Source organism: Aquarana catesbeiana, linkage group LG01, assembly GCF_042186555.1.
Source record: "Aquarana catesbeiana isolate 2022-GZ linkage group LG01, ASM4218655v1, whole genome shotgun sequence".
Classification (NCBI taxonomy): domain Eukaryota; kingdom Metazoa; phylum Chordata; class Amphibia; order Anura; family Ranidae; genus Aquarana; species Aquarana catesbeiana.
In genome coordinates this window covers 64,417,893-64,438,571 of record NC_133324.1, presented here as the reverse complement: position 1 = coordinate 64,438,571, position 20,679 = coordinate 64,417,893, and the positions used below count along the sequence as shown (strand labels likewise).

The 20,679-nt window shown below is 45.3% G+C and overlaps 1 protein-coding gene across 1 annotated transcript in view; it reads right to left on the bottom strand.

Moving 5' to 3' along the window:
* ACAA2 (acetyl-CoA acyltransferase 2) overlaps positions 1-12,425 on the bottom strand; it is a 36,839-nt gene extending 24,414 nt beyond the window's left edge. The window contains exons 1-3 of the mRNA XM_073619587.1: positions 12,272-12,425; positions 2,740-2,906; positions 774-902 (exon numbers count right to left, since the gene is read on the bottom strand). Coding sequence (XP_073475688.1) covers positions 774-902; positions 2,740-2,906; positions 12,272-12,287 — 312 coding nt within the window. The 5' untranslated portion in view covers positions 12,288-12,425. The remainder of the gene's footprint in view (positions 1-773; positions 903-2,739; positions 2,907-12,271) is intronic.
* Positions 12,426-20,679: the final 8,254 nt, after the last annotated feature.

The window sequence follows — 20,679 nt, the reverse complement described above, 5'->3', positions numbered from 1 at the left end:
CTCTTCTCCCTTAGTCAGTCCCATCCCCCCCACAGTTAGAACACACACACTAGGGAACACAATTAACCCCTTGATTGCCCCCTAGTGTTAACCCCTTTCCTGCTAGTGACATTTATACAGTAATTAGTGCATTTTTATAGCATGATCGCTGTAGAATTATCAATGGTCTCAAAAATGTGTCAAAGGTGTCCGACGATTTGTTTGCCGCAATATCGCAGTCCCGATAAAAAAATCGCTGATCACCGCCATTACTATATATATATATATATATATATATATATATATATATATATATATATATATATATATATATATATATATATATATATATATATATATATTCTATCCCCCATTTTGTAGATGATATAACTTTTGCGCAAACCAATAAAAAAAAAAAGGTAGAAGAATACATGTCGGCCTAAACTTTATTTTGTTTTTTTAAAATATGGGATATTTATTATAGCAAAAAGTGAAAGATCTTGTGTTTTTTTTTTTTTTTTTTTTTTCAAAATTGTCGCTCTTGTTTTAGTGCAAAGAATAAAAGTCACAGAGGTGATCAAATACCACCAAAAGAAAGCTCTATTTGTGGGGAAAAAAAACAAAAAAACAAAAAAAAAAAAAAATTTTGTTTGGGTACAGCTTCGCACAATTGTCAGTTAAAGTGACGCAGTGCCATATCGCAAAAAATGGCCTGGTCATTGAGCAGCCAAATCTTCCGGGGCTGAAGTGGTTAGGCAAGCAATAAAACTATGAACACCTATGTTGACATGTACCTGGCATCCATTGACCACGGACTGGAAGCCGGAGCCGCACAGTCTGTTGACCGTTAGAGCCGGGACAGGAATGGGGATGCCGACACGGAGGCCTACATGTCTGGACAAGTAGATGGCATCGCTGGCAGTCTGCAACAAGAAATACAGATTCAGATCATATTAATGGCGAGCTCTCAGGAGAACATTTCTGTGCAGCTGCTACAGCCAGAATTAAAAGACATTAGAACTTTTCACAAAACATTCATCACACAGGAATAAATGACAGATATAGAACATCTAAACAAGAAGAAAAAAAAAAAAAAAAAAAAGAAAAAAAAAAATTTTTAGCAGCTATTTCTGCCCTGCTACTATGTGAATAAAACCTGATGGGAGTCAAATGACTACAAAGTACTATCTAAAGCAGGGGTCCTCAAACTTTTTAGACAGGGGGCCAGTTCACGGTCACTCAGACTGTTGGGGGGCCGCACTATAGTATAAAAAAAATATGAACTAATTCCTACGCACACATCTTTTTTGTAGTGCAAAAGAATGAAATTATATATATATATATATATATATATATATATATATATATATATATATATATATATATATATATATATATATATATATATATATATATATATATATATATATATATATATGGATGGACAGTGGTCCTCACTTGTTAGTAGGCTGTTGCCTCAAGCCTCCGCTCTCGCTGTCACCCTCCGCGCCTCCTGTCTGCGTGAGGAAGACGTGAATCCGCGCGGGACTGTGCTGGAAACTACACTTCCCAGCATGCAGCACGGCACACGGAGCCCTCCATTACTGGGGTGGGGGAGGCAGCTTGAGCGGAGCAGATATGCTCCCTGCCGAAGCAGAGTGGACCTGCCCAAGCCGAGCCGACCTGGCCCCGGCCCGAGCCTGGCCTGTCGGGAATCCGGCCCTGGGTGGGGTGGGCCGGATAAATGTCCTCGGCGGGCCGCATGTGGCCCGCGGGCCGTAGTTTGAGGACCCCTGATCTAAAGCAATAACTTCTTTCCAAACCAAGCTAACCCTTCCCCCCCACCCACAAAAAAAAAAAAAAAAAAGCAGCCAACTCAACTGTAGCTGCAGTGCTCACCTTCAATTTGGATCTGTTCCCTGCAGTACATGTTCTCTTGCACAAGATGTTCTCAGTCTTCCACCCAGTGTCACTTAAACCGGAGGACTGGGGACAGACAGTGTAAACGGCGCCATTTCGCCACCCCCTAAAAGAGCATCACCACTGTGCACTGTAGTAGTTTTTCATTATACTTTAGCAAAAGTGTACCTATTCTAGAACAGACAAGGTTGGGCATCGGGGGGGGGGGGGGGGCTGGGGAAGAGAATGAAGGTCTGCTGCAGCTATGGTAGGAGGGGGGGGGGATGAGGGTCTGGTGCAGCGATTGAGTGGTGGGAGTGCAGAAGTAGCTCAGACATAGTGGTGAGAGTGAGGGCGGCGTGCACAGGCTCTGTGGTGATTAGATAGATAGATAGATAGATAGATAGATAGATAATCACATGGGGTGCGATGAGATTTAAATCCATTAATTTTGAATGGGTGGAATTGCACTGAACCATACCAAAAGTAGTGCACCCGCTGTACCATGCAATCCGGTGCAGGCACATGCACTGTGTTTGTGACCTGCGTTTGGGGTGTTAGTGGCGACACCCGCTGCAGATTACAACTGCAGTGCATTTTGAAGACGATGCTGGAAACGGGTGCGGAAAGACGGTTTCCTGCACTGCATTCTGGTGTGAACAGGCAGTTAAATGAGATTCAAGTGGGTCTAGGGAATGTCTCCTCACCCATTTCACTGGGGACAACTAAAATGTTGTCGTTCCTCTCCCCCCCCCCGCACTCTATTTGTGACAATGATCACCAGCACAAAATGACCCCACAAAAAAAAAAAAAAAAAAAAAAAAAAAACCCACCACACACACACACCAATTTTTTTCATACCTGAGCGACATTTCCAAATATCACACTATCCACAGCGTCAGGGGCCACATTGCCCGCAGCAAGGGCGGCTTTGGCTGCGATCTCTCCCAAGTCTGTTGCGCTGTGATCCCTGAGAACTCCCCCAAAGGTACCAAATGGGGTTCTCTTAGCAGCAACAATAAAAACACCTACAAAACAAAAAAAAAAAAAATTGATATTATAATATAAATATAAATTATATATATATATATATATATATATATATATATATATATATATATATAATCATTTATAAATATGATACCATACATTACATGTGTGGTCAGACTTTCCCCCCACACCATAGATATAGAATGCTTGTCTGATCTGCTAAACTCGCGCATCATGGGTAATAAAAAAAAAAAAAAAAAAAAAACCCACACAACAGCATGGGTCCCCCCCCCCCCCAAATCCATACCAAACCCTTATCCGAGCACACAGGAAAGGGGGTGGAGACGAGAAGCGCCCCCCCGCCTCCTGGATCGTACCAGGCCACATGCCCTCAACATTGGGACAAAGCACCTTGTCCCCATGTTGATGAGGACAAGGGCCTCTTCCCAACAACCCTGGCCGTTGGCTTATCGGAATTTGGAAGCCCCCTTTAACAAGGGAGCCCCCAGATCCCCGGCCCCCCCAACCTATGTGAACGAGTATGGGGTACCCCTACCCATTCTCACAAAAAAAAAAAAAAAAAGTGTCAAAATTAAAACACAGTACACAGGTTTTTAAAGTAATTTATTAAGGCAACTCCGTTGTCTCTTCCGATCTCTTCTCCCCTCTCATGTCTTCTAGCCCTCTCCGGTTCTTCTCCCTCTGTCCGCTGTCTTCTGCTTGGTCTTCTCTGCTATCTTCTCCGTTGTCTTCTCCCTCTGTTCTACCAGTGTTGACTCAACGCTCTCTCCCGCTCTATTGCTGGCTGCGGAGTGCCACTACTTATATTGCCATGGAGCGGGGTCACCGGAGACCCGCCCCACATGATGTCACCGCCAATCATGCCCCGGTGGTGTCGTCATAAGGGGCGGGGCCTCCGGATGAAGTCACATGGTGACCCCCGCCCCAATATAAGTAGTGGCACACCGCGCACCTAGTATTAGAGCGGGAGAGAGAGTGGAGTCAACATCGGAAGAAGAACAGAGGGAGAAGACCCAGCAAAAGAGCGACAAGATAGCGGAAAAGACCCAGCAGAGGCAGAAGACAGTGGACAGAGGGAGAAGAGCCGGAGAGAGAGCGGGGAAGACATCAGCAGAGAAGACAAGAAGAAGTCGGAAGACACACCAATATTGCCTTAATAAAATTTAAATACTTTAAGACTCCTTTCACACTGGGGCGCTTTGCAGGCGCTACAGCGCTAAAAAGTGACCTGAAACAGCCGCTGCTGTGTCTCCAATGTGAAAGCCCAGAGGGCTTTCACACTGGAGCGGTGCGCTAGCAGGACGGTAAAAAAAGTCCTGCTAGCAGCATCTTTGGAGCAGTGTATACCGCTGGCATAGCGCTGCTGCAGCGGCACTTTGCAGGTGGTTTTAACTCATTTTTGGCAGAATAGTGCCGCTAAAACGCCGACGCCACCCCCGCCCCAGTGTGAAAGGGGCCCAACACTCTGTATGCTGCGTTTTATTTTTGACACTTTTTTTCTCAGGTGAATGGGTAGGGGTACAATGTACCTCATTCACATAGAGTGGGGGGCCGGGATCTTGGGGCCCCCCCTGTTAAAGGGGGCTTCCAGATTCTGATAAGCCCCCCTGCCCACAGATCCTGACAACCAATGGTCAGGGTTGTCGGGAAGAGGCCCTTGTCCTCATCAACATGGGGACAAGGTGCTTTGGGGGGGCGCAGGGCCCCCCCCACCCTAAAGAACCTACCCCCCCCCCCCCCATGTTGTTGAGGGCTCGCTCGTCCCCACCAATTTTTGACCTGCCGGGCTGTGTGCTCGGATAAGGGTCTGGTATGGATAATGGTATGGGGGGTGGGGGGGGGGGGGTGGACTCGCACTCCCGAAAAGGAGGTTCCCCTTAAAATCCATACCACATTGAAGGGCCTGGTATGCTCTTGGAGGGGGAACCCATGCGTTTTTTTTTTTTTTTTTTTTTTTTAAATTTGATGTGGAGTTCCCCCTAAAGATTCATACCAGACACAGTGCCTGGTATTGTCAAGGATCAAAGTCAGATCCCTGTTCATTGAAGTCGGACTTCAAGTCGCAGGGCAAAGTCGGATCCAAATAGGTACGACTGTCCTGTCGTACCAGTGTGAACCTGGCCTCAGTGCTGCAAGCCACCAACCTCTACTTTCTTTGGAGTTTCCATTCTTAGGGACTGTTAATTTAAGTTTGCATTAAATGCATTGCTGCGATTCAGAGCCCTTCATTCTGAATGGCACCCCACCGCACCCGCTGATAGACGAGCTTTGCAATGGTGTGGCAACGGTCAAAGAAATAGCGCATGCATGCACTGCAGCAAACATTACTGTGCTGGCATTGCATGCTCAGCATATGGTGCACAGGGGGTACCATTCATTCATAGCATCAATGAATGTGCTTACTGTTTATTGCCCCACGTGCCAAAAAAAAAAAAAAAAAAAAAAAAAAAAAAAAAAAAAAAAAAAGGGGAAGGGGTGTGAACAAGCCCTTTAGGAAACTTGTCCTGGGAGGCATATACGGCTGCTATCAATGGTCTGGCTTCAGTATTTCTAATTTACGGAAAGAAACCTGTGAAATCAGAGAAAAGGCAGAACTCGATCTTCCCACTTTTTCAGGGTCAGGGACTTAAAATACTAAAGCCCAAGACCAAGAATAAAAGCCAGGCAGCTAGCATTTTCTAGCAGAGCCAGTCCATTTTTTTTTCTTTTTGTAGGATCATGCAATGCCCTGCAAGAATACACCTAAAGTGCCCTGCAATCATAGTATTCCTGCTAGGTGTCATTCAGCCTGGAAGATTGAGGACATCTTGTGGTGAAGAGGAAGTACTGCAGAGGACAGCTTCAGATTAAAGTAGAACTATAAGCAAAACTCCCCCCCTCCCTTCCATTTTGGATAGAGTAAAGAAGGGTTATAACCCCTGTTAATATTTTTTTTCTTTCATCATCTGTGCCCTATAGCCAAACAGGAAGTGAGAGGAAATCTCTGCAAATTAAAAAGGGAATTCCTCTGGGACTTCCAGGTCATCAAAACTAGTGTCCCCATTGGAAGATTTCCCCTCTATTACTTTTCTGGGGACAACCCTTTTACTTTCACTTCCCATGAAAATGGGAAAACAGGACAAAAAGAAGATGAATCTCCTTAATGGGGGCACCGACATCAATAAAAACCTATCAAGCATTCTAATCCCTCATCACTCTGTTCTAAACCAAAAAAAAAAAAGTTTTGTCTTTAGTTATAACTTTAAAGATGAGCAATTTATTTTATGTTGCTGCCAGGGGACCATTTTATTACATACATTTTTTTTTCCGGGCGTGGGAATTTAAAAAGTTTAGCTCCAGCCAAAAACACTCTTCTTTAGATGGTATAAATGGTCAGAACCTCTGTCAGATCTTTATTCCTGCTTGTGATCTTGCTCACACACACACACACACACACACACACACACACACACACACACACACACACACTGCAGTGGTCACCAAAATAGGAAGCTAGGAAAATCTCCCCTATGAGGACACATTTAGCATAAAAATATCTGTTGTGCCAAAAATACGGGGACTCCCTTTGCAGACTTTTCAAGAACATGAAGGAATACGGCCCGGCTACTATACACAGCCAGCAGCCACAATGGTTAGTTAATCAGTATGCAGATTAGGAGAGTCACAGGAGAGTCCTGATCTGTACACTTGTTCAAGGTCAGCAATGCAAAGTCTCAGCGCAAGGTAATAAGCAGGAGAGTCAGGCAACTTCTGAAGGAGAGGTCAGCTATGACAGCCTCTATAGCAAACTCACAGGTTTCCTTTAAAAAAATCACTTGTATTTTAGTTTTATTTTTTTTTATCAGAATGGTGAAGGGTGAGACCCTCTGTTAGGTTTTTATTACAGTATGTTCACCAATTATGGGGACTCACTGCACTTCCTGTCCCTGAGACAGTCACTGAAGCAGGAAGTGACAGGAGGGGGAACTCCCCAGAGGGGACACAGACAGCAATAGCCACCTTCCCAGCTCCATCCACCAGTGTTCCTGATCACCGCCACTCCAGTACCATGAAAAAAAAAAAAAAAAAAAAAAAAAAAAAAAACAAACCACACACACTTTTGGTGCAGAAACCAAAAATTCAGGAAGCACTGAAATTATAATTAGTAACTGACAATTGCGCGGTAGTGTGATGTTGTACCCAAATCAATTTTATGTCCCCCCCCCCCCCCCCCCCCACAAATAGATATATATAGCCTCTAGCGCTATACACACACACACACACACACACACACACACACACACACACTTGTATAGCGCTAGAGTCAGACTGGGAACCAGCAGGTGGTCGGGAGAACGAGGGCTGGAAACTGCTGGTAGAGGGTTATCAGGATAGGGGCTCCAGTGAAGCATGTCTGCTTCGGCACATGCCGGCCATGCCCGCCGGTGTTATCAGCATTTTGCTGATAAGAGAAAAGGGTGCCGAAAATCGCTGTGAATTTACTGTGCTTATGTTGTGTTTTTCATAGGTCATGTGACTCCAAAGCTGCATTAAAAAAAAAAACAAAACGTGTGTGTGTGTGTGTGTGTGTGTGTGTGTGTGTGTGTGTGTGTGTGTGTGTGTGTGTGTGTGTGTGTGTGTGTGTGTGTATATATTTTCGGCCATTATCGGCACCTTTAGCGCAAAAAAAGCTAAAGCTTTTTACCTAAAGCTCGAGAAAAATGCATCCCTTTAAAAATTCTATGCATGTCTGCACACTGGTCCGTTGCGCTTCCATTGTGTTAAAAATCCTACTTGCTGCATTTTTGGTCAGAAAAAAAACAAACAAAAAAAACAAAAACACAACACCCTGTTAAAATGCATTGAAAACGCAGCCAGAACGCATCAATGACACACACTTGCTACGTTTTTTTTTTTAATGCAGCTTTGGAGTCACATGACCTATGAAAAACACAACATAAGCACAGTAAATTCACAGCGATTTTCGGCACCCTTTTCTCTTATCAGCAAAATGCTGATAACACCGGCGGGCATGGCCGGCATGTGCCGAAGCAGACATGCTTCACTGGAGCTCCTATCCTGATAACCCTCTACCAGCAGTTTTCAGCCCTCGTTCTCCCGACCACCTGCTGGTTCCCAGTCTGACTCTAGCGCTATACAAATGTGTGTGTGTTTGTGTGTGTGTGTGTGTGTGTGTGTGTAGATAGCGCTAGAGGCTATATTATATATATATATATATATATATATATATATATATATATATATATATATATATATATATATATATATATATATATATATATATATATATCTATTTGTGGGGGGGGGGGACATAAAATTGATTTGGGTACAACATCACACTACCGCGCAATTGTCAGTTAAAGTAATGCAGTGCCATATAGCAAAAGTTGGCCTGGTCATGAAGGGGAGTAAATCTTCCAGAGGTCAAGTGGTTAAAGGAGATTGTACAACCTGTTAGTATGGTGTATGGCCAACTTAAGACTGATGCTGCACTGTTCCCTTGTAATCTGCTTGAAGGACACTGCACTGGAGGCAGACGTTGCCAGGCCTGGGCCTTGTACCGGAATACTGCCTGGCCCTGTACCCACATATTGCATATTTACTGCCATCTCCCCATTTTAGATGTTTGCCATCCCTTTGATTTCCGGTCACTGGGACAGGAAGTGAAAGGAAATCTCCCCTATGGGGACACAGGAAAAACCCAACAACGGTTCTAACCCTTCTTTTCTTTGTTTAAGACTGGTTTCACACTACTGCGAATTGGAATGCGGGTTTCTCCACATCCAATTTGCATGCTCTCTATGGAGCTGGTTTACACATCTCCAGAGCGGCTCCAGTGCGAATTGCGTGTGGCCCCTCAGTGAACATGTGTGGTGTCAGGAGCCGGGCCCCTAGGCTGGAGGTGACCCTACAATCCATATACAAGTGCTGTGTCATTCATGTCCAGCTGAAGAAATGTCACCAGCACACCAAGGGTTCCTCAAAATGGGTCCAAAGCTTTATTTTCGTGGTCACATAGTTAACATAATGCAACGTTTTTTTTTTCGTCAGGCAAGTGACGAAGGGGCCCTTCACAGCTCTGAAATGTAGCCTTATGTTAACCATGTGACCACAGAAATAAAGCTTTGGACCCATTTTGAGGAATGCTTGGTGTGCTGGTGACATTTCTTTATTTGTGTTGTCTATGGTTCCCAGCCTGTGGGGATTACAGCACCCAGTTACTCTAAATAGCCATTTTCATGAACGTGCGGGTGGGGAATATTGCATTTGGACTGATTCATGTTCAGGGGTCACCTCATACAGAGCCCTTCAGAGGGCACCACACTCTAAACTGCTGCAGTCTATGGTAATCAGAGCAACCAAACATTGGCCTTCACTTTGTAAACATGAGTGGCGGAATCAGGTTGCTATGGCAACAAAGAACAATTCCCCCCCCCCCCCCCCATCTTTATTTTTAAAAAGTTAGGTCACCTTTAGCAATAAACTGACTATGATAAGGGGTGTCTAGATAAAAACAAACTGTGCAGTGCTGACTAATGTTAAATAATGCCCTTGCTATAGGCCATTTATGTACCTCATGAAGCCTGACTGGAATACTCCCAGGATGTTGCCAAGTGAGGCCTAGTCATTACTGTTCTTCTCCACCATCATAGGAGCGAGCTCTTTTTCTGATTCAAACCCCCTCACATACTCCCTCTGCCCTGATGCAGTAGCTCTGAGCTCAGCGACTGAGAGCTCACTACTGTGATTGTGGAGGAGAGCAGTAACGACTAGGCCTCACTTATGATGCCTGACCTGGAATACTCCCAGGATGTTGCTAAGTGAGGCCTAGTCGTTACTGCTCTCCTCCACAATCACAGGAGTGAGCTCTCAGTCGCTGAGCTCAGAGCTACTGCATCAGGGCAGAGAGAGAGAGAGAGAAAGTATGTGAGGGGGTTTGAATCAGAAAAAGAGCTCACTCCTGTGATGGTGGAGAAGAACAGTAATGACTAGGCCTCACTTAGCAACATCCTGGGAGTATTCCAGTCAGACTTCAGGAGGTACATAAATGGCCTATAGCAAGGACATGATTTAACGTTAGTCAGAGCTGCAGTTTGTTTTTATCTACAGACATCCCTTATCTGCAAAGGCAGTTTATTGCTAAAGGTGACCTAACCCCCTTAAGCCCTCGTTCACACTGAATGCGACTTTGAAATCTTGCTACTTCAATTGAAGTAGCACAATTTCAAAGCCGCAGATCAGTGTGATTTCAGGTACGACCTGCCTGACATCTATGCGACTTCATGCACAGGAGGTCTATGGAAATTTTGGGCATTGTCACACATTATGCAACACTATAATATAAACGGGCCCTTAGGCTCGATTCACACCTATGCATGTTGCTTTTGAGCGTTTTTGGAGGTTTTTTTTTCATGCTTGGCACGTTTTTGAGCAGCGTTTTTGCCGCGTTTTTGCCGCGATTTGCGTTTTTTTTTTTTTTTTTCATTTTTTTTTACAGTCTTAAAAAAAAAAAATTACAAAAAAAAAAAAAAATAAAAAAAAAAAAAAAAACGGCAAAAACGCACCAAAAACGCTGCAAAAACGCTGCAAAAACGGTGCACTTGCGTTTTTGATGCTTGTCCATTGAAATCCATTACATGCAAAACGCTGCTTTTTGCATGAAAAAAAGTCCCCGACCCTTTCCAAAAACGCAGAGATACAAAAAAGCATTGATGTGAACATGTTCCATAGGAACCCATGTTAAAAAATTCCCATGCATTTCTGCAAAATGCAAAATGCATCAAAAAACGCGCTAGTGTGAATGGAGCCTTAGGCTGCAATCACACTATAGTGCACATCGCACACAAAAATTAAATGATGACAAAATATTCAAAACACGCGTGGTGCCATTTATTGTTAATGGCACCCCAAACGCTGTAACATGTGCGGTTAAAGTGGAGCTCCACCCAAAAGGGGAAACTCCACTTGTTTACCGCCTCACCCCCCTCTGCTGCCACATTTGGCACCTTTCGGGGGGGGGTACCTGTTTGACAGGTACCCATCCCTACTGCCAGAAGACCTCGCCACCACGAGGTCCCACAGAAGTTCGCTCCCCCCCCCCGCCGGGCCATTCACAAAGTGCAGCGTGCTTTGCACATGCGCAGTAGAGTTACCACCTCATCCCTTTAAACCCAAACACATGAATTACACAGGTTCTGAAGCTAATTAATGCAGATAAGGCACCAAGTGAGTTTAATGAGCACCTTAATCAGCCACAGAACCTGTGTAATTAAATTAATATGCATTTGAAATTAAAAAGGGATGAGGTGACAACCCTAATGTGCAGTAGGGGACTGGCTGTGAAGCTGCAAGGCTTCCCTGTCCTAAAATTAAATGTGAGCAGCTACAGCATTTGCAGACTTTTATTTTTTTTTTGGATGGGTGGCGGAGGGCTGGAACTCCCTCTTTAAAAAGCATGTGATGCTCAAAATAGGTGCATGAGCAACGCTCAAAATGCGTTGGTGCAATTCATTCATTCTGAGCTACTTCGCTGCACCTGTCCTGCATGGTCCAGTCCACTGAATTGCGATTTTGTGTGTGTTCATGAAACGCTCTAGTGTGAATGGAGACTTAAGGCCCATTCACACCTGAGCGTAGCGTTTTTTCACGTGTTTCCATGCAGCGTTTTCCGGCATTTTTGAGCTTTGCCATTTTCTTTGGGTTTTTTTTTTTTTTTTTTTTATTAGCCTTTATTCCCCCCCCCCCCCCCGCTTCAGGCTTCAAGCTACAAAACGCTCAGGTGTGAATGGGGCCAAAGCCCAACTCCACCCTGTGTGGTCAGGGGAGAACCTGTCAACTTTATACTGCCGTCTACTCGGGAGATTTCTCTTCACACCCACAACAGAAAGTCCTTTCAAAATGGTTTTCCAACAGAATGTGGAAGGGTTGGATTTACTGCTCTCGGTGTCCCCACAGGGGGGCTGTCGACAATTGGGTGTGGTAGATTTTTGGCAATAGCTTTACGATCAAATATCGAAATGTGTCATGACAGCCGACCGTCATTCAAATTGATTAACTGGTCTTAATGCGATTTTTTTTTTTTTTTTTTAAATGTATAAATGACACACCAATGGCAGCACCCATCACTACCAGAGGCTGACAACACACAACATTGTGTGCACTGAGTGGTGACAGCTCCGCCCAGTTTGTTCAGCTACTCAACCACGCCCACATATTTATTAAATAAAGTTGAGCTAAACATAAAAAAAAACCCAGGGAAAGTGTCTGCCCCGCCCCCTTCAGCAATGTGCAGCGCTGGGAATACACTACACTGGGGAAGATCCATAAAGTATAAGAGATCTATTCGGGTCCTTCCGCCCTACTTCCCCCCCCCGGATCTCACCTCTTAGCAGAGCCATGTGTAGTCTGGAATACAGCTGTCACCTCGCTGGGCCTGTTCTCCTTCACAGCCTCACTATCAGGGTCAAAGTCCTCCTATCCCCGCCCAACCAGAATCACGGCTCCTCCCATTCCCGGCCAACGCGAACTACGGCTCCTCCTATCCCCGCCCAACCCACACCACGGCTCCTCCCATTCCAGGCCAAGGCCGGACCAAGGCTCCTCCTATCCCCGCCCAACCCGAACTACGGCTCCTCCCATTCCCGGCCAACCCGAACCACGGCTCCTCCTATCCCCGCCCAACCCACACCACGGCTCCTCCCATTCCAGGCCAAGCCCGGACCAAGGCTCCTCCTATCCCCGCGCAAACCGGACCACGGCTCCTCCTATCCCCGCCCAACCCACACCACGGCTCCTCCTATCCCCGCACCACGGCTCCTCCCATTCAAGGCCAAGCCCGGACCAAGGCTCCTCCTATCCCCGCCCAACCCGGACCACGGCTCCTCCTATCCCCTCCCAACCCGGACCACGGCTCCTCCCAACCCGCGCCAGGCTCCTCCCATCCCCATCCATCCTCGACCAGACTCCTCCCAACCCCGCCCAACCCGGTAGCCAAATGTGATGGGTCGCCATATGTGACGAAACACCGGACCACCGCTCTCTAACTTCAGATTAGCCACTAACCACGCCCCCGTTTCTGTTTCCCCCCCCTCCCGGACAGCCTCCACCCTCTCATTGGCTCTCGGTGCAGTGTTGCTCCTCCCTCCAGTCATGTGTCTTTCCAGGCTGTCACCTTTCCCCCAGTTAGCTCTGTGTATGGAGCTCTGTGTGTGATTGGTTGGAGGGCAGAGGAGACATGGAGGGTGTAATAAGACAATAGACCCCCAATGTCTCCATAAAGAGGACCTGTCACCTGCCCAGAGATAACACATGTGGGATTGTTACACCCCTTGTCATAGCAAGAAAGTGAGATAAAAATGTGAAAAAAAAGTATTACGATAATAAATCCCCCCAAACACACACACAAAAAAAAAAAGGGTATTAACCACTTGCCGACCAGCCGCCATCATTTTACTGCGGCAGGTTGGCACGGCTGTGCGAACCACCGTACATGTACGTCGGGTGCTTTAAGAGCGATAGTGGGCGCAGCGTGACGCTGGATGTCCGCCGGCCACCCACGATCGCTCCAGAGGGCCAGAATGGGGATCTGTCAATGTAAACAAACAGATCCCATGGGAGGATAGAGAGATCTGCTGTTCCTAATGATCAGGAACAACGATCTCTCTCCTCCTCCAGTCAGTCCCCTCCCCCCACAGTTAGAAACACCTCCCTAGGGAACACTTAACCCCTTGATCTCCCCCTAGTGTTAACCCCTTTCCTGCCAGTGACATTTATACAGTAATCAGTGGTTATTTTTAGCTCTGATCACTGTATAAATATCACTGGTCCCCAAAAAAAAGTGTCCGATCTGTCCACCACATTGTCACAGTCCTAATAAAAATCGCAAATCACCGCCATTACTAGTAAAAAATGAATAAATAAAAATGCCATAAATGTATCTCCTACTTTGTAGACGTTATAACTTTTGCGCACACCAATCAATATACACTCATTGCGATATTTTTTTTTTTACCAAAAATATGTAGAGCAATACATATTGGCCTAAACTGATCAATACATTTTGTTTTTGTTTTTAAAAATATTTGGGATATATTTAAACAACAGCTGCGCGAATATCGTGTGACAATAAAAATTGCAACTGCCACCATTTTATTCTCCAGGGCCCCTGCTTTCAGAAAATATATCATGTTTTGGGGTTCTAATGTACTTTAATAGAAAAAAATATACTGTATGTGAAAAATGTCAAAATTGCTCCAGACAGCAAACGGTTAAAAAAAATGTTCATGTTCATTTCGTAAAGTTTTTGTTGAAAAAAAAAAAAAAAAGTGTCAGGTGGTCTGATGACCTCATAGTGGAGCAGAATCTCAGGTTATATAAACAGCTGCCAGAGCAGCAGTCTGCATCAGTTTGAAGCAGGAGACGACAGAGAAGCATCTTCTAGGTGAATCTCCAGCGATATTCAGATTGATTTTATTCCTAGTGAATTTATATGATTGTATACAGTGATAGAATCACATCTACAACTAAAACTACAACTACAACCAGCTCAACAACCAACCTGAAAATGATAGCAGGAAGGAAAAGAAGAGCAGAATCTCCAGCAGGAGGTAAGTCACCCATCACATCATATTATTGTTACCACAATGGAAATTCCATTCATTTTCATTGAGGATTTTATATTTAACTCCAAAATAAAAATAATTATTCCCAGCAAAGGGAAAGTCTATGAGGAGCTTCCCATCACATCTAATAGATAGGAAATTAGAGTTTATATTTCATAGTAATAATCATTTCAAAATAGTATCAGGAAGAAATGTGATTTTCCTGGTGAATGATTGGACTCAATCACACAGCTTTACCACAAGGAGAAGGGATCTATTTTTAGACATAACTGTCAAACTTCAAATCTGGTTGGAGCCGGCTGACAATAACCGTCACTTGTTGAGCAGTAAGGCTCCTTGTTGTGCAGTGCTAGCACTGTGAATGGAGCCCATTGCTATCACAGGCGGTTATTATGAATGGAATCTCTAATATATATAATATAATGCAGATCCTCATTACAGAGCAATCACACAGGTGACATCACAATACATTTTTTTCATGTATTAGATGAAGAAAATCTTCTGATCTGTGAAGGAAATGTTTGCTGCTTATAAAATAATCATTCATTTTGGAATTGCTCAGAATCATGTCTGACGCTTAATTTGGCTTGTCTGTTTACCGGCCAAACTGGCTCTTAAAGGGACAGTAGACCCTAAATTGATTTGTCAGTTTTTGGTAAATGATAGAGAGGAAAAGTGAAGCTCCTGGTGTGACCGAGGAAGGAAGTGAGTGGAAATCTTCCCATTTGTTCCTCAGGAAGCAATAAAACCTACGGAGGTTCTAAGCTTTCCCTGCTCTATGCAAAACAAACCAAGAAAATGTTTCAGTTTGGCCTTCCATTATGTTCACCAACAGATTCTGCCACCTCCCAGGCTGGCCATACACACAGCGGTTTTCTAGATATTTCTAGTATTCCTAAATAGGTTATAGATAAATGCATACAGGCATCCTCCTAACATCCCTCCCATACACCACCAATTATTACTCCTCCCACCCTCACTGTTTCCAATGAAAATATAAAAGTGCCGAAACTTTTTGAACATCATATATATAAATATGTGGCAATAGATCTGGTGGGGGGTTAATTCTCCATTTTGGATACTGAATATATTTTATATTATGGAGAATGTAATAGGGGAACATTCTGTCCATCTCTATTCCTACTATGGACAAAGTCCCCAGATCACCGCTGTGATTTAATACTTATGATTCTTCAGCCTGAAATTTATAGAAATAACATTTGGAATTTGTCTTTAGTATTGATCATGAGGGAAGCAATTCTTGTTTACTAATCATCTCTGTATTATTCTTATTGCAGACGTATATGAACCAATTGCGCGTAGGCTTAGATCCAGATCTCCTCTGGAGCCCATCGCTATGAGGACCAGATCTAAGTCCCCAGAGGTCCAAAGTCAGCATCAGCTACCTCCTCTGGCAAGCATTACTAAGAGGACCAGATCTAAGACCCCAGAGGTCCAAAGTCAGCATCAGCTACTTCCTCTGGCACGGATCACTAAGAGGACCAGATCTAAGTCCCCAGAGGTCCAAAGTCAGCATCAGCTACCTCCTCTGGCAACCATCACTAAGAGGACCAGATCTAAGTCCCCAGAGGACCAATGCCAGTGTCAGCTACCATCTCCGGCACCCATCATTAAGAGGATCAGAACGAAGTCCCCAGAGGGCCGATGCCAGCATCAGCTTCCACCAAGATCAGCATCACCATCAGATAGGTGTCGCACTCCAATAGGTAAGCAATGCATGAACCAAAAATAGATTTCTTCCATGACAACATTAATTTGGTCACTTAGCAAAATGGACTTTTTTTTTTTAAATTAAAGTTTTTTTATTTCAATACCCCCAGAATTTAAATAATTATTCCTATCAAAGGGGAAAGTCTGTAAAGCATCTCCAAACCGATATTATATATAGGAAATAGGAGCTTGTATTTCTATGGGCCTGTGTCGATGGGCTTTGGCCTTGTGTTGGTGGCTTCAGTTTGAGACACTTCTGAGATCATTCAGAATTCATTGACCTGCAGCTGACCTACTTCTGACTTATTTAATTGCTTAAAGTGGTATTTCCATTCCCAAAATTGTAAAATTTGCTTGAAGCAAACAAAAGCCCATCAACACAGACCCTTCAACTAGTGGCAAGAATGTCTTTTTTCCCAGATTAATGAATCGGCTCAATTCACACAGCTTTCATACAAGGATAAGGTGCTCTGATTTTAGACACATAATTATCATTTTGTAATTAGACTCAGCCTAAAATATTTTTTTTTAGAAAATAAGACTCTGTATTCTGAAGCATTAGCTTTGTGAACTGAGTTGTTCAATATACAAATTGCTGGTGATCTTATTTGTAATGGAAATCTGGTCAGAATTGTTGGAAATTGCCACATGTGTGTCCTGTATCAGGGATTCCAGGGAAGAGACCCCTTTGCTGCAGTTTCTTGCTCTGCACATCTGTGGCAATATTTACGGAGGGAATTATTCTCTATTTTGGATATCGAATATATTTTAAATTATGGAGAATGTAATTGGGAAACTAAGGGGACAATGTCCCCAGATCACCGCAGTGATTGTATATTTATATAAAAAACCCTTGAAATTTATAGAAATAACATTTGGAATTTGTCTTGAGCGTTGGTCAGGAGGGACGCAATTCTAAACCTTACTAAACATCACTTTCTCATTATTATTGCAGATCATATTGCTAACCGTTTGAGGTTGAGGTCCAAAACACCACTGAAAGATCAATCTGTGCTGGCCGAGAAACAGAGAATTGTGACAACAAGAAGATCCATTCATAGTAGGCAGCAAGAGGGGGAGAGAACCGGATCTCCAGTGGCTCCGGGCATTGCAGAGACCCCATCAGATCATGGATCTCAGCAGGAGAGGGAGAGAACCGGATCTCCAGTGGTTACGGGCATTGCAGAGACCCCATCAGATCGTGGATCTCAGCAGGAGAGGGAGAGAACCGGATCTCCAGTGGTTCCGGGCATTGCAGAGACCCCATCAGATCATGGATCTCAGCAGGAGAGGGAGAGAACCGGATCTCCAGTGGTTCCGGGCATTGCAGAGACCCCATCAGATCGTGGATCTCAGCAGGAGAGGGAGAGAACCGGATCTCCAGTGGTTCCGGGCATTGCAGAGACCCCATCAGATCATGGATCTCAGCAGGAGAGGGAGAGAACCGGATCTCCAGTGGTTCCGGGCATTGCAGAGACCCCATCAGATCGTGGATCTCAGCAGGAGGGGGAGAGAACCGGATCTCCAGTGGTTCCGGGCATTGCAGAGACCCCATCAGATCGTGGATCTCAGCAGGAGGGGGAGAGAACCAGATCTCCAGTTGTTCCAGTCACTGCAGAGACCCCCAATGACCAGACAACCCCTCCCACTGAAGAGCCAATGGAGGCGGACATAAAATGGGCCATCGAGTCTGACCCACAAACTGGCGGAGCTGGACGATGGTGGTAAGTGTCTTACATCAGTCAGTCTTTTCTCCCACTTTTACTATTGCAGAGTAAAAGTGATGCTTTTGGTTAGCTGGAGAAGTCATTTACAGTTTATTATGTCGATTTTCATTAAGAATCCCTTAATATAATTACTCTCTTCTCTTATACAGGATGGCTTATTCACATTGCACCGAAAACGACCAACCATGGAAACTATCTTATGATTTAGGAGTAGGAGCCAATGGCAGATGGAGGTAAGTGTCCTACACCAGTCAGTCCTTTTGCTCACTTTGACATTTTCAGAGTAAAAGTGATTGATTTTATTAGCTGGAGAAGTCATTTAGAGCTTATTTTCTTCATTTCCTTTGAGAAAATGTTAACATTTCTCTCCTCTTACATACAGCATCGAAACTCCTTTTACTGAGCAAGAGATGGCAGGCTCTCCATGGAGCATGTCCTGTGAAGAAGACGAAGTCTTCAGCATCATAAGTCCACATTCCACCCAGTCGAGAACTCCATGGAACATCTGTTTTGAAGAAGGACGAGAAGCCTTTTCCAGATTAAGGTAAGTGTTACATCAGTTTGTTCTCCCACATTTACAATTGTTGAGTAAGGCTTCTTCCATGCAAGACGGTCATACAGCGAAAGGTTGGCAGCAGCTGCGGTGGCATGGCTATATATGAAAATCCCATGGTTGAACTTACGCAAAAGATCTGAATTTGGTCAGTGCATAGGTCCCAGTACACACGAAAACAATGAGATTTGTGCATGTATCCATGCAGCCAGCCTGTCATTGATTAGTCTGGCTATACCTTTCACTCCTGAGCAGAGAAAGACGTCCGAAAGTATGCTGTATAACCCCCTTAAGGATGTATGCAAAAGATCTAAAGTCGATTGTTTTTATTAGTTAGAAGAATCATTTAGAGTTTATTTTGAACATTTCTTTCAAGAAACCCTTCCTGATATAATTTCTCTTCTCTCACATACAGGGCCAGGATTCTACACCGAGACTTAGAGCTCTCTCTATGTACCATCTCGTGAGGAGAAAATGCATGTCTATAGGCTGGAGGGAGGCCGTGGGAAGGGGACAGAGGGAGGCCGTGGAAGGGGACAGAGGGACGACGTGGGAAGGGGACAGAGGGACGCCGTGGGAAGGGGACAGAGGGACGCCGTGGGAAGGGGACAGAGGGACGCCGTGGGAAGGGGACAGAGGGACGCCGTGGGAAGGGGACAGAGGGACGCCGTGGGAAGGGGACAGAGGAACGCTGTGGGAGGGGGCAGAGGAACACCGTGGGAGGGGGCAGAGGAACGCCGTGGGAGGGGGACAGAGGGACACCATGGGAAGGGGACAGAGGGACGCCGTAGGATGAAGACAGAGGGACGCCGTGGGAGGGGGACAGAGGGATGCCGTGGGAGGGGGACAGAGCTTTGCCATGGGATGAAGACAGAGGGACGCCGTGGGATGAGGACAGAGGGGCACCAGGAGAAGGGGACAGAGGGAAGCTGTGGGAGGGGGACAGAGGGACACCATGGGATGAAGACAGAGGGACGCTGCTGGAAGGGGACAGAAGGACGCCGTGGGATGAGGACAGAGGGACGCCGTGGGAAGAAGACAGAGGGACGCAGGGGTTGGACACAGTATATTACATGGGGGGCACAGCAGAGCACATTACATAACTGGGGGGGTGCTTTTCAATATATTACACAAGGGCACAGCAGAGCACATTTAATTGGAGGGGGGCGCAACAGAGCACATTACTTTACTGGGGGGGGGGGGGGGGTGAAACCCAGTATATTACATGAGGGCACAGCAGAGCACTTTTAATTGTAGGGGGGGAGTGCAACAGAGCACATTACATTACTGGGGGTGGGAGAGGGGGTTGGACCCAGTATATTACATGGGGGGGGGGGGTGCTTTCCAATATATTACATGAGGGCACAGCAGAGCACATTTAATTGGAGGGGGGGGCGCAACAGAGCACATTACATTACTGGGGGGGGGGTGGGACCCAGTATATTACATGGGGGGCACAGCAGAGCACTTTACATTACTGGGGGGGGGGACCCAGTATATTGCATGGGGGCACAGCAGAGCACATTACATTGCTGGGGGGGGCCCAGTATATTACATGGGGGCACAGCAGAGCACATTACATTGCTGGGGGGGGGGGGCCCAGTATATTACATGGGGGCACAGCAGAGCACATTACATTGCTGGGGGGGGGACCTAGTATATTACATGGGGGGCACAACAGAGCACATTACATTACTGGGGGGGGGGGTGGACCCAGTATATTACCTGGGGGGCACAGCAGAGCACATTACATTAATGGGGGAGGGACCCAGTATATTACATGAGGGGCACAGCAGAGCACATTACATTAATTGGGGGGGGGGGAGACCCAGTATATTACATGGGGGGCACAGCAGAGCACATTGTATGGGTGGGGGAACAGCACAGAATCTGTTGCAGAAGCCAATAAAATTATTTTGGAAAATGACAAAAAAAGAACATTACATGTATGCCCAACATTAGATGAGTGGGTGGATGAGTGGCGGAAGCTTCTAATGTTGGGCATAAAACGCCATGACAGTTCATACACCCCCCAAATGACCTCTTTATGGAAAATAGAAATCCCAAGCTATTTTCTGAGAGACATGTTGAGTCCATGGAAGATTTTATTTTTTGCCACAAGTTTTTGGAAAAGGACAAAAGAAAAAAATATTTTTTT